This window comes from Salvelinus sp. IW2-2015, linkage group LG11, assembly GCF_002910315.2.
Source record: "Salvelinus sp. IW2-2015 linkage group LG11, ASM291031v2, whole genome shotgun sequence".
Lineage (NCBI taxonomy): Eukaryota > Metazoa > Chordata > Actinopteri > Salmoniformes > Salmonidae > Salvelinus > Salvelinus sp. IW2-2015.
Window position 1 is genome coordinate 38,489,099 of NC_036851.1, and position 13,127 is coordinate 38,502,225.

Here is a 13,127-nt window from a genome sequence, read left to right on the forward strand (position 1 = left end):
TATTCTCCCTACGCCCTTCCAGCATGCCCCTTTGTCTTGGGCCACAGCAACCTTAACACGGTAGTCCAAGTAGGTAAACCACACAACACGTTCACTAATCACACTACTCTATCGCTTCAGATACACCATATCGTAGAATTCAGTTTAGCCGTCCCACCCCCAATCCTAGATAAGCTCTAAGTTTTTGAGTGTTCTATCAAAGGTCAAAAAACGCTTGTGATTCTTACAGACGCATCACTTAGATCATTTACACAAACTGCTAACCTGTACAACAAGGCATACTTCATGAATTACTGTACTCCTGTAACTCAGAACCAAAGGTTGGTTGATTGGATTCTGTAACTGTGTGTGTCTCTTCACAGGATTCAGATCAGTGCGGTCGCCATCAGAGAGAACAGAGGTAAGTTCCACACTAATTGAATGTCCTACAATAGCACTGAATAATCCACACAGAGATACTGGCTGGTAGGGATGACAGAGAGGACAGACAGAAGAGGGAAGGAGGAATAGGAGACAGACAGACAGAGAAAGGACAGGACAGAAGAGGAACTGAGGATAGATAAAGAGGAGTGATGAGATAGCTGTTACTGTAGATGGAAGAGAGGAGCAAGGGAAGGGTCCAGGTCAGGTCTGTACAGTAGTGTAACGCAATAAAGATTGTACCGTAAGCTCCACAGCTGAGTTGCTAGCTTTTCGGTGGCACAACTGGCTAGTACGTTGTCAAGCGGGCGGTCACGTGTGTTTGCGAGGCAGAGGAACCTGGGTCGAGCCATTGTACAGACAGTGCACCCAGATAGGGAGGAAGCTATACTGCTAAGCAGGCACACTGGTCCGTCACAGTAGCACTACCTCATGTCAGAGCGGAAGTGTCCGTGACTTGTTGTGATGCACATCCGTGATGTAGGATATCCCCACTCTCTACCTCCCCGTCACACTCAAACAAACAGGAAGGATGGGTAGCTTCGTACAGGATACACCAAGCACCACCTCCATCCATCCGCCGAGCTCCATCTGTCCATCCGCCTCACATTTCATAGAGTTGGGATGTTGTTTCCCATGTAGGGCTAAGCTCCTTCCCATGTAGGGCTAAGCTGCTGCTCCAAGGGATGTATAAAGAGACACAATGTAAACAGTGGAGCCCAGTCAGCTGAGCTGTGTTGACATGGAGCAGCCATGTTCTGTGTCCCAAATGGCACCCCTAAGAGCCTTGGTCAAAAGTACTGCACTATATAGGGAATAGGGTGCCATTTGGGGCACAACCATGGAATGATGACAATAACTAATGTTTGATATTCCTCTGGTTTGAGAAACAGACGCCTCACAAGTCCTCAACTGGCAGCTTCATTAAATAGTACCTGCGAAACACCAGTCTCAACGTCAACAGTGAAACGGCGACTCCGGGATCCTAGCCTTCTAGGCAGAGTTCCTCTGTCCAGTGTCTGTGTTCATTTGCCCATCTTAATATTTTATTTTTATTGGCCAGTCTGAGATATGGCTTTTTCTTTGCAACTCTGCCTAGAAGGCCAGCATCCCAGAGTCGCCTCTTCACTGTTGACGTTGAGACTGGTGTTTTGCGGGTACTATTTAATGAAGCTGCCAGTTGAGGACTTGTGAGGCGTCTGTTTCTCAAACTAGACACTCTAATGTACGTGTCCTCCTGCTCAGTTGTGCACCGGGGCCTCCCACTCCTCTTTCTATTCTGGTTAGAGCCAGTTTGCGCTGGTCTGTGAAGGGAGTTGTTCACCGTGTTGTACGAGAGCTTCAGTTTCTTGAAAATTTCTCGCATGGAATAGCCTTTATTTCTCAGAACAAGAATAGACTGAGTTTCAGAATAAAGTTATTTGTTTCTGGCCATTTTGAGCCTGTAATCAAACCCACAAATGCTGATGCTCCAGATACTCAACTAGTCTAAAGAAGGCCAGTTTTATTGCCTCTTTAATCAACACAACAGTTTTCAGCTGTGCTAACATAATTGCAAAAGGGTTTTCTTATCATAAATTAGCCTTTTAAAATGATTAACTTGGATTAGCTAACACAATGTGCCATTGGAACACAGGAGTGATGGTTGCTGATAATGGGCCTCTGTACACCTATGTAGATATTCCATAAAAAATCTGCCGTTTCCAGCTACAATAGTCATTTACATTACATTACATTTACATACATTAACAATGTCTACACTGTCTACACTGTATTTCTGATCAATTTGATGTTATTTTAATGGACAAAAATGTGCTTTTCTTTCAAAAACAAGGACATTTCTAAGTGACCCCAAACTTTTGAACGGTAGTGTATGTAAATAGGGCAGCAGCCTCTAAGGTGCAGGGTTGCGTAACCGGGTGGAAGCTGGCTAGTGATGGCTATTTAAGTCTGATGGCCTTGCAATACAAAACAATACATACATAATCCCAAAAATACGTTTTATATAGGATGAACCATGACTAGAATATATACAATGAGTTGACGTTGAGGGAGAGGTTATTTTCCTGGCACCACTCTGTTGTCATCAGCAAACGTGATGAATGATTTGGAGACGTGCGTGACCACGCGGTCATGGGTGCTCAATTCTGCACCCTGATTATTACTAACATTCAGAAAGTTAAACTTTTAATGCTTGTGTTAAGTGGTTGTTTAGCCCTCCTTAATTGAATGCACTTAGTGTAAGTCTGTCTGGATAAGAGCGTCTGCTAAATGAAGGTGATATGAATCTAAATGGTTTCGAAAATGTTGCAGAGAAAGTGGTGGAGAAGCTGACCGTGGCCATTTTAGATCTGGTGGAGCTGTACTGCAGCACATTCAATGCTAACTTCCACACCACGGTGCAGAGCAACCGGCACACGGCGCCCACACAGGAAGCAGGCCTGGTCACCAACGTCCTATCCTTCAGCGTCTACGCTGCTCACCGCATCCCCATCACATGGGCGGCCAGGTAACACACGCACACAGGCAGCTGTTCAGGATGGATTTCCCATAATCTGAGGATGACATTGTGTTATGGAGCATTGTGTTATCCCTCTCCTTTTCAGTGGTGGAAAAAGTACCCAATTTTCATACTTGAGTGAAAGTAAACATACCTTAGAGAAGTAAAAGTGAAAGTCACGCAGTAAAATACTACTTGAGTAAAAGTCTAAAAGTATTTGGTTTTAAATAAATGTAATTGCTAAAATATACTTAAAGTATCAAAAGTAAAAGTATAAATKATTTTAAATTCCTTATATAATGCAGACCAGATGGCATCATTTTCTTGGTTATTTTTTATTTACGGATAGCCAGGGGCATGGTCCAACACTAAGCATGTGTTTAGTAAGTCCACCAGATCAGAGGAAGTAGGGATGACCAGGGATGTTCTCTTGATAAGTGTGTGAATTAGACCATTTTTCTTTCCTGCTAAGCATCCAAAATGTAACGAGTACTTTTGGGTGTCAGGGAAAGTGTATGAAGTAAAAAGTACATTTTCTTTCGGAATGTAGTGAAGTAAAAGGTGTAAAAAATATAAATAGTTAAGTACAGATACCCCCAAAAACTACTTAAGTAGTACTTACAAGTATTTTTACTTAAGTACTTATTCTCTGTCCTTCTATTTCTCGTTCCTTTTCCCTTCATTCCCTCTTCACTTTCTATCTCATTCTCTCTCCCTTCTCTGTCTCCTCTCTCATCCCCTTCTCCCTCTCCCCTTCTCCCTATCCTCTCCCCTTCTCCCTATCCTCTCCCCTTTTCCTTTTCTGTATCCTCTGCCATTTTCCCTATCCTCTCCTCTCCCCTTCTCCCTATCCTCTCCCCTTCTCCATATCCTCTCCCCTTCTCCCTTTCTTCCCTCATCCTCTCCCCTTTCTCCCTATCCTCTCCCATTGTTCCATATCCTCTCCCATTTCCCATATATCTTCTCCATATCCTCTCCCATTTTCCATATCCTCTCCCATTTTCCAATATCCTCTCCCCTTTCTCCATATCCTCTCCCTTCTCCATATCCTCTCCCCTTTCTCCCTATCCTCTCCCCTTCTCCCTATCCTCTCCCCTTCTCCCTATCCTCTCCCCTTCTCCCTATCCTCTCCCCTTTTCCTTTTCTGTATCCTCTGCCATTTTCCCTATCCTCTCCTCTCTCCCCTCTCCCCATCCTCTTCCCCTTCTCCCTATCCTCTCCCCTTCTCCCTATCCTCTCCCATTTTCCATATCCTCTCCATTTTCCATATCTTCTCCCCTTTCCATATCCTCTCCCATTTTCCATATCCTCTCCCATTTCTCCATATCCTCTCCCCTTATCCCTTATCCTCTCCCCTTCTCCCTATCCTCTCCCCTTCTCCCTATCCTCTCCCCTTCTCCCTATCCTCTCCCCTTTTCCATATCTTCTCCCTATCCTCTCCCCTTCTCCCTCTACTTCTCTCTTTCCATCACCCTCCATCCCATTTTCACTTCTCTTACTTTTCCCATCCTCTCTTCCATCTTGTACCTTTTTTCCTCCCTTTTCCCTTCCCATCACATCCCTCCCTCTATATTGACCTGAGTGAATTCAGTTCAGGCCAAACCCTCACCTTGAATCTCCATGAATCTGTCTTCTGTCAGCACCTGCCCTTTCTTCAACTTTCCTCTGGCACTGACACATATGCAGGGGTTTATGCACTGCCATCCCACCATTCCCATACATTCTATACTCAACTCCTTACCCTACCCATTTCCCCACACTCACCCTGCAGCCCTATTGCCCTTACCATTGACTCTGCTCCTAGAATTTCCCCTGTACCATCCCTATCCCCACCGCCGTGTACGGCCCTCCTTCACTCCCCCACCCCCTTCCAGCCACATGAATGGTTCGCTCTGCTCCACCCCCTCCCCTCTCCAGACCCCAGTTGGCTGGCTCCTTTGTCTTCCCCTGTAACTGATGCTGGCACGTGATTGATTGACAGCCTGGGAACCCTACCTGACCTTTGACCCGAAGGGGCGGGGCAGAGCTCTGGCTGGTCACTTGGCACCTGTCCGGCGGTTTCACATGCCATCTGTGTGTGTGTGAAGGTGTGTCTTTGTGTGCAGGAAGACAGATCAATTGATACCAAAATATCAGCTAATCTCCCACACAATGGATATCCTCTGTATTGATAAGGTCTTCAGATAGGGATTTAGGTAGCAATGAGGAATGTGCATATTTCCCTTTCCAGACGATTCGATATGTATCTAGATACATGGGCTTCGACACGATACAGGAACGATACGTTTTAGTTGGAATCGATTCGGTGCAATTTGGTTTGATTACAGAACGAATCAATGCAATGTGGTTCTTACCCTAACCATTCCCCCACACTCACAGGCTATAGCCAGATCAGAGTTGTCTCCGTTAGCTTAACTTTTATTCCGGTAAAACACAATTTTCAACATGGTAGAGATAACAATAACCTAWTAAGCCTAATATCACGCACGCCATTTTTGCATTTGAATGCTGAAGGTGCAGATGCTCAAGATCTGGAGCAGGCCTCATACCTGCCGTTGGTCAGTGCGCAAAGCTGTGCTCAGTTTGACTAGGCTACTGATATTCCCTAGGGTTTTTCGGCATGCAAAATGACTTGTTGATCAATGACTCAACACAGTTACATGCTTAGTTCCACACTGAAGGAATGGCCGCATCAGTTGTCAAACTGAGGTATTTTTGGAAGGTAGAAAAAAAGTCATGAGCAAAATTTGGATCAGTTTGGGGTCCGATGGAGTCCTGTCTAAAACATTTAGAACGGGCGCTGATGAGTATCGGGCGCTGATGGGTATCGGGCGCTGATGGGTATCGGGCGCTGATGGGTATTGGGTAATCGTTACTTCCCTAGTAGCAATTGCACTCTACTGTAAGACAAATTACATGGTAACATTGTTAACCAATGTTATTACCCTTTAATTACTATTCAGTCTTGGGGATTAATAATATAAATAATTACAGCTAAATAAGTTTTTACCAAGTAGCTAAAATACCAGATATATAGTCCTGAAAAATGCTATGAATTTGTGAATATTGCTCATTTGAATCACTGTTTCTCTATGTAACGTTTAGAGTTTCCCCTGCCTGGTCCCAGTGCCTCACGGATCTGCTATTCATTTTATACCTCCTCTCTAGAGACCAGCCTCCTCTTATTCCCCCTTTATAAAGTCCCCCGGCCCTAGCTCCAGTACCAGATTAATAATGCAGGACTGGGTTACAGATTAGGGGAGAGGATGGGAGAGAAAGAGGGAGAGAGACAGGTTGGTTGGGTGGGTGGGAGTGAGAGGGATAGAGATTTATTTACTAGGCTTTCTCTCCTGTAAAGTTAGCTAGCTTGACCCACATTCCAACATGAGAACCATTTTTATGCATACTCTAACAATTACATTTCAGTCAATCACTTTTATATATGAAGCCCTTTTTACATCAGCAGTTGCCACAAAGTGCTGCACAGAAACCCAGCTTAAAACCCCAAAGAGCAAGCAATGCAGACGTAGAAGCACAGTGGCTAGGAAAAACTCCCTAGAAAGGCAGGAACCTAGGAAGAAACCAAGAGAGGAACCAGGGGTGGCCAGTCCTCTTCTGGCTGTGGCAGATGGAGATTATAAGAGTACATGGCCATTAAGGCCAGATCATTCTTCAAGATGTTCAAATGTGCATAGATGAGCAGCATGGTCAAATAATGATCAAAGTGGTTATAGAGGGTGCAAAATGTGAGCACCTTCTGGCTTTTCTTAGCCGAGCATTCAGAGGTCGAGAGAGCGACTAATACATGCTATACAACATACACACACTCACATCAGAATATACGGTCAGAAGACCAATGAAGAATTGTCTTTATTTGTTTTTCAGAAGTTCACTTGACTCCAACTTGGTGCTCAGTTACTTGTAATTATAGCATTTCCAGGCGTAGTCATTATGAAACTCCATTGGCCTATCATCTACACTGAGTGTACAAAACATTAAAAACACCTTCATAATATTGAGTTTGCATTTAACCGGTCTCCTCCCCTTCATCTACACTGATTTTAAGTAGATTTAACAAGTGAKGTCACTAAAAGGATCATAGCTTTTACCTGGATTCACATTGTCATGGAATTGGCTGATCTCCTCTCTGTTATCCCATTGGCTGATTTCCACTTCCTCTTCCTATCAGCTATGAGGGCTTCTTCCTGTCGTGCTCTCTGACCCATGGAGGGGCAGAGCTTTGTGCCCCCCAGCACACCAGCAAACAGCAGGTCAGCAAGTACCTGTTTCACCTGGTAGTCTGGGACCAGAGGTACGTACCCAATCACAGCCTGTCACAACAGACCTTATAGGCACCTCAACCAACCTCACAGAGATGTTCACCAATCAGAGTCTATGTATCCTTATATTACTTGATGCTTATCATTTAAAAGCAATATAGATATTTGCTATCCAAACAACCACTTCTAACAACATGTACTKATAACATACACATGTTAGTGTTCAAGCCATCCCACTCTAGTACCAGGTGTTCTGTTTGTGCACCTACTTTCCCCTATATGTGTCTACTGGAAAGAGCTGTTGGTRGTGGGTGTGTTTATGTGTGGGTGGACATGTGGGTACTTATTGAAGCAGATGGAAAGTGTTTACAGTGGGTTGTTATTTGTGGGTTGTTACTAGTCTCCTTGGCTTTGTATGCAGCATCCGGTATCTATTTTCTGATCTTTGTACCTCCTGTCCTTGATGCGTTGTCCCTGGGGTTATTTTAAAGATACTATTTTTGCAATATTATTTTTGCCTCTATTGTAATATTATTTTTAGTCCTCCGGTATCTGGGTTGATTTATAAAGCGTTGTAGAGAAACATGTTTTTGTCAACCCGTGTAGGCCTGCCTAATGGCTCCTTCAGATGTGACAACAATTTTGCAAAACCTTGACCCTWAAACAACACTTCCCGAGAAGACTGCTTGACAGTGTCCAGCTTGTTGAAGCTTCTTGAGATGGAATAAACACAAATAGGCCTGGCACAAATACCAAATAGYTCATGTTTCATTATGGCTGGAGTACATTGGAGTTTGGACAGGGAGTGCAGCAGGCTACAGCCCTGTAAGGTAGACTTCCTCAAACTGTTCTTGGTTTGTTGGTTGTGTCTGTAAGTCTTCAATGTACATTTTTGTCTTTTTGGCTGGACGACTCATCTTAATGTCCTACTCCATTCTCCTTTTCACTTCTATCACCTGATTTCTTTAACAAAAGGCACATAGGTGGTCCATGTGTCTCATGACCTCATGTGTCCTTTGGGCTCCCAAGTGGCACAGCGGTCTAAGCCACTGCAGCTCAGTGCTAGAGGCGTCACTACAGACCCTGGTTTGATTCCAGGCTGTATCACAACCGGCCGTGATTGGGAGTCCCATATGGTGGCGCACAATTGGCCCAGCGTCGTTAGGGTTTGGCCGGGGTAGCCCATCATTGTAAATAATAATTTGTTCTTAACTGAGTTGCCTAGTTAAATGAAGGTATAAAAAAAAAGACATGGCACAAGTTGGGGGGTGAGCCATTCCCCTTTTGTTCTCTATTGTTCCTCAAGTATCTATTCCGGGGCTCCCGTCCATAGTGTACAAACAGGCCCCGTAACTGAACATGTTGTCTTAGTTAGCGAAGCATGCTAGCAGATCCACCAGTGGGGTTTAGCTCAGAACCAATGGTGTTTGTTAATCACACTACTATTTTTAGTTGGCTCGATGCTAGCTTCTTTCATGCTAACGAGTCTTTGAAGTTTTAGGATTCCAACAGAGTTCTTAATGTGTTATTCTCTTTCATGTGGGAGACGTGTTGAAAGCACACGGGTCCCATGTGGATGACAGAGGGCTAAATATAAATGGAAAGCTCGTTGACCTACTCTAACGTTACTCTGCTGTTCAGTTTACAGTGAGGGATCGTTTACTAGCTCTATAACGTTACTCTGCTGTTCAGTTACAGTGAGGGATCGTTTACTAGCTCTATAACGTTACTCTGCTGTTCAGTTACAGTGAGGATCGTTTACTAGCTCTAACGTTACTCTGCTGTTCAGTTACAGTGAGGGATCGTTTACTAGCTCATATAACGTTACTCTGCTGTTCAGTTAGTGAGGGATCGTTTACTAGCTCTATAACTTACTCTGCTGTTCAGTTACAGTGAGGGATCGTTTACTAGCTCTATAACGTTACTCTGCTGTTCAGTTACAGTGAGGATCGTTACTAGCTCTATAACGTTACTCTGCCTGTTCAGTTACAGTGAGGGATCGTTTACTAGCTCTATAACGTTACTCTGCTGTTCAGTTACAGTGAGGGATCGTTTACTAGCTCTATAACGTTACTCTCCTGTTCAGTTAGTGAGGGATCGTTTACTAGCTCTATAACGTACTCTGCTGTTCAGTTACAAGTGAGGGATCGTTACTAGCTCTATAACGTTACTCTGCTGTTCAGTTACAGTGAGTCGTTACTAGCTCTATTAACGTTACTCGCTGTTCAGTTACAGTGAGGGATCGTTTACTAGCTCTATAACGTACTCTGCTGTTCAGTTTTACAGTGAGGGATCGTTTCTAGCTCTATAACGTTACTCTGCTGTTCAGTTACAGTGAGGGATCGTTACTAGCTCTATAACGTTACTTGCTGTTCAGTTACAGTGAGGGATCGTTTACTAGCTCTATAACGTTACTCTGCTGTTCAGTTACAGTGAGGGATCAGTTTACTAGCTCTGATAACGTTACTCTGCTGTTCAGTTACAGTGAGGGATCGTTTACTAGCTCTATAACGTTACCTGCTGGTGTTCAGTTACAGTGAGGGATCGTTTACTAGCTCTAAACGTTACTCTGCTGTTCATTACAGTGAGGGATCGTTTACTAGCTCTATAACGTTACTCTGCTGTTCAGTTACAGTGAGGATCGTTTACTAGCTCTATAACGTTACTCTGCTGTTCAGTTACAGTGGGGATCGTTTACTAGCTCTATAACGTTACTCTGCTGTTCAGTACAGTGAGGGATCGTTTACGAGCTCTATAACGTTATCTGCTGTCAGTACAGAGGATCCTTACAGTCTCTATAACGTTACCTGCTGTTCAGTTACAGTGAGGGATCGTTTACTAGCTCTATAACGTTACTCTGCTGTTCAGTTACAGTGAGGATCGTTTACTAGCTCTATAACGTTACTCTGCTGTTCAGTTACAGTGAGGGATCGTTTACTAGCTCTATAACGTTACTCTGCTGTTCAGTTACAGTGAGGGATGCGTTTACTAGCTATTAACGTTACTCTGCTGTTCAGTTACAGTGAGGGATCGTTTACTAGCTCATAACGTTACTCTGCTGTTCATTACAGTGAGGATCGTACTAGCAGCTATAACGTTACTCTGCTGTTCAGTTACAGTGAGGTGTATTGCTAGCTCTATAACGTTTACTCTGCTGTTCAGTTACAGTGAGGGATCGTTTGCTAGCTCGATAACTTACTCTCTGTTCAGTTACAGTGAGGGATCGTTTACTAGCTCTATAACGTTACTCTGCTGTTCAGTTACAGTGAGGGATCGTTTACTAGCCTATAACGTACTCTGCTGTTCAGTTACAGTGAGGGATCGTACTTCTATCTAAACGTTACTCTGCTGTTCAGTTACAGTGAGGGACGTTTACTAGCTCTATAACGTTACTCTGCTGTTCAGTTACAGTGAGGATCGTTTACTAGCTCTATAACGTTACTCTGCTGTTCAGTTACCGTGAGGGATCGTTTACTAGCTCTATAACGTTACTCTGCTGTTCAGTTCAGTGAGGGATCGTTTACTAGCCTATAACGTTATCTGCTGTTCGATGGGGATCGTATCTATAACGTACTCTGCGTCAGTTACAGTGAGGGATCTTACGCCTATAACGTTACTCTCAGTCTAGTAGGATCGTTTACTAGCTCTATAACGTTACTCTGCGTTCAGTTACAGTGAGGTCGTTACTACTCTAACGTTATCTGCTGTTCTTACATCCACTCGTCTACCTCTTCTAGGAAATGTTGTATTTATATTATAGCTACTGCATTTCAAGTCACAATTCAACTACAACTGATTCTCTCTCTCCACTCTCTCAACCCCCACGCTTCTGTCCTTCTCTATTCCTCTCTTCCCTTCAATCCTTCTCTATATCCTCCTCTCTCATTGCATTCTTCTTCCCTCCCTCCCTCCCTCTACCCCGCAGGGTGTGCTTCCAGTGCAGATCAACCAGTTGCCAAGGGAGACCCAGCTGACAGTGACTCTGTATGCCAGTGCTCTGCCACCCCTGGAGGAGTGGAAGAGAAGGGTAGTAAGCAGCGCCGCAGCATCGAATCCCTGGGCTGGGTCACCATGCCCTCTTCAACTTCAGACAGTGAGTATTAGTCCACAGGAGTGGTGGGTGCGTGTGTCTGAGATTATGACCATCACCCTCTCCCTCAGCATCTGACATGTGGGAGAAGCTACTGGGTCTTGTGGCCTTCCAACCCAGGAAGTAACGCTCGCTCCAGCTCCCCAACTTCAGCCAGCCTGACAGCGTCATCCTGCAGGAACTGACCTAGTCTCTCACAACACCACACCACACACACACACACACACACACACACACACACACACACACACACACACACACACACACACACACACACACACACACACACACACACACACACACACACACACGGCATATGTGCGCACGCACACACTTTTTCTCCTCCTCCTCTTCCTTCCTCTCTTTCTCTTATTTCCCTCTTATTTATTTTTTCAAGGTATAGTTCCCTATTACCTAGTGTCCTCCTTTTTCACTCCCTCTCTTTTTCTCTATATCTGTCTTTTACAGCTTTCCTCCCTTTCCTCTCCGCCCTCCCTCTTCCTCACTCTCTCCGCCCTCTTTCCTCTCCAGACTGGCCTGTTTCAATAAAACATACACCGTTGCTCCTGGTCAAAAGAACAGCCTATAAAAGGCTTATTCACACGCTACAGGTACAGTAGGTTTCCTGCCTCCGTGTGTAACATGAACGTTGGCTGTCTTTTGACCCGTTTTAGAGCTGTGGAGCAGATGGGGGTTTGGACTTCCAAAGTGCTCTGTCTGTCTCTATGACCAGAATCCTCTCCACACATGTTAAAGCATAGGCAGAGGGACTCTCACGCACATTGGTAGTCATGCATGTAGTACACACACACAAACACTACAACTGCTATCTGCAGAAGGGACCTGAAAGTAGGTCAGTTGGATCTGCTCTGGCCAAAAAAACTCACCCTGGATATTAGAGTGCCCTGCTGTCTGCCCTCCCTTCTGACACACACYTCCTCCTCGCTCTCACTCGCTCATTCTCTCTCTCTCTCACGCACGTAGACACAGGGTTTCTTCTCAGCGGTATTGTATTGTAAACACAGTCCCTCATGCAGTGCCAGCCCAGTGTGTGGCAGTGCCAGCTGGCCCGTGGCGCTGGTTCCCAGTGGCTCTTTGTCTCAGTGCTGTGGGTTGCGTTAAAATGGGATCTGTGTGTGTGTTCTATTGCAATCGGTCTCCTCATTAACGTGGCGACATCATTTGAGGCTTCATACTTCATCACTGATGGCAGAACAACATATGCTTACACACACACACACACACACACACACACACACACACACACACACACACACACTCCCCCAGCATCGCATAAGACATAGCTGGGGCCTGGCATACATCTATCACTCACTCACTCACTCACTCACTCACTCACACACACACACACACACACATACACACACACACTGCCCCAACATCGCATAAGACACATCTGGGGCATGGCATACATCTGTCAATCATTAATCCGAATGTAACCCCCTCTTTCTCTCACACACATTTTCTTCTGCACACCATCAAACATTTCAATGCCAAAACAAACTGAGTGGATGATACATAAGAATTGATTTTCTATCTGACCTAATTTTGGTTATATTCCTCTCTGTTCCTTCATCCTGAAGGCTTTCCCTCAGTGGCCTGCCATGACTTCACATTTCTTCTCTCTTGGATTTTCATGTTATTTTTTCCCCTCCTACTTTCCTTGTTAATTCCTCACTTCATTCTGTTCCTCTCCTCTCCCCCAATCCCCCCTTCCATTTCTCCCATACACCCGTTACCTTGTCCAGCTGTTCTATAACAGTCAGTATTTTTACTCTCCATACACCCGTTACCTTGTCCAGCTGCTCTATAACAGTCA

General features: G+C 44.7%; 1 protein-coding gene across 1 annotated transcript in view; it reads left to right on the forward strand.

Annotated features, from left to right (window-relative positions):
• Window positions 1–13,127, forward strand: part of LOC111970337 (phosphatidylinositol 4-phosphate 3-kinase C2 domain-containing subunit beta-like) — a 79,846-nt gene that overhangs the window by 34,529 nt on the left and 32,190 nt on the right. Inside the window, 6 exon segments of the mRNA XM_023997016.2 lie at window positions 2,734–2,929; window positions 7,110–7,236; window positions 11,126–11,201; window positions 11,204–11,293; window positions 11,336–11,428; window positions 11,431–11,466. Of these exon segments, the coding sequence (XP_023852784.2) occupies window positions 2,734–2,929; window positions 7,110–7,236; window positions 11,126–11,201; window positions 11,204–11,293; window positions 11,336–11,428; window positions 11,431–11,466 (618 nt within the window).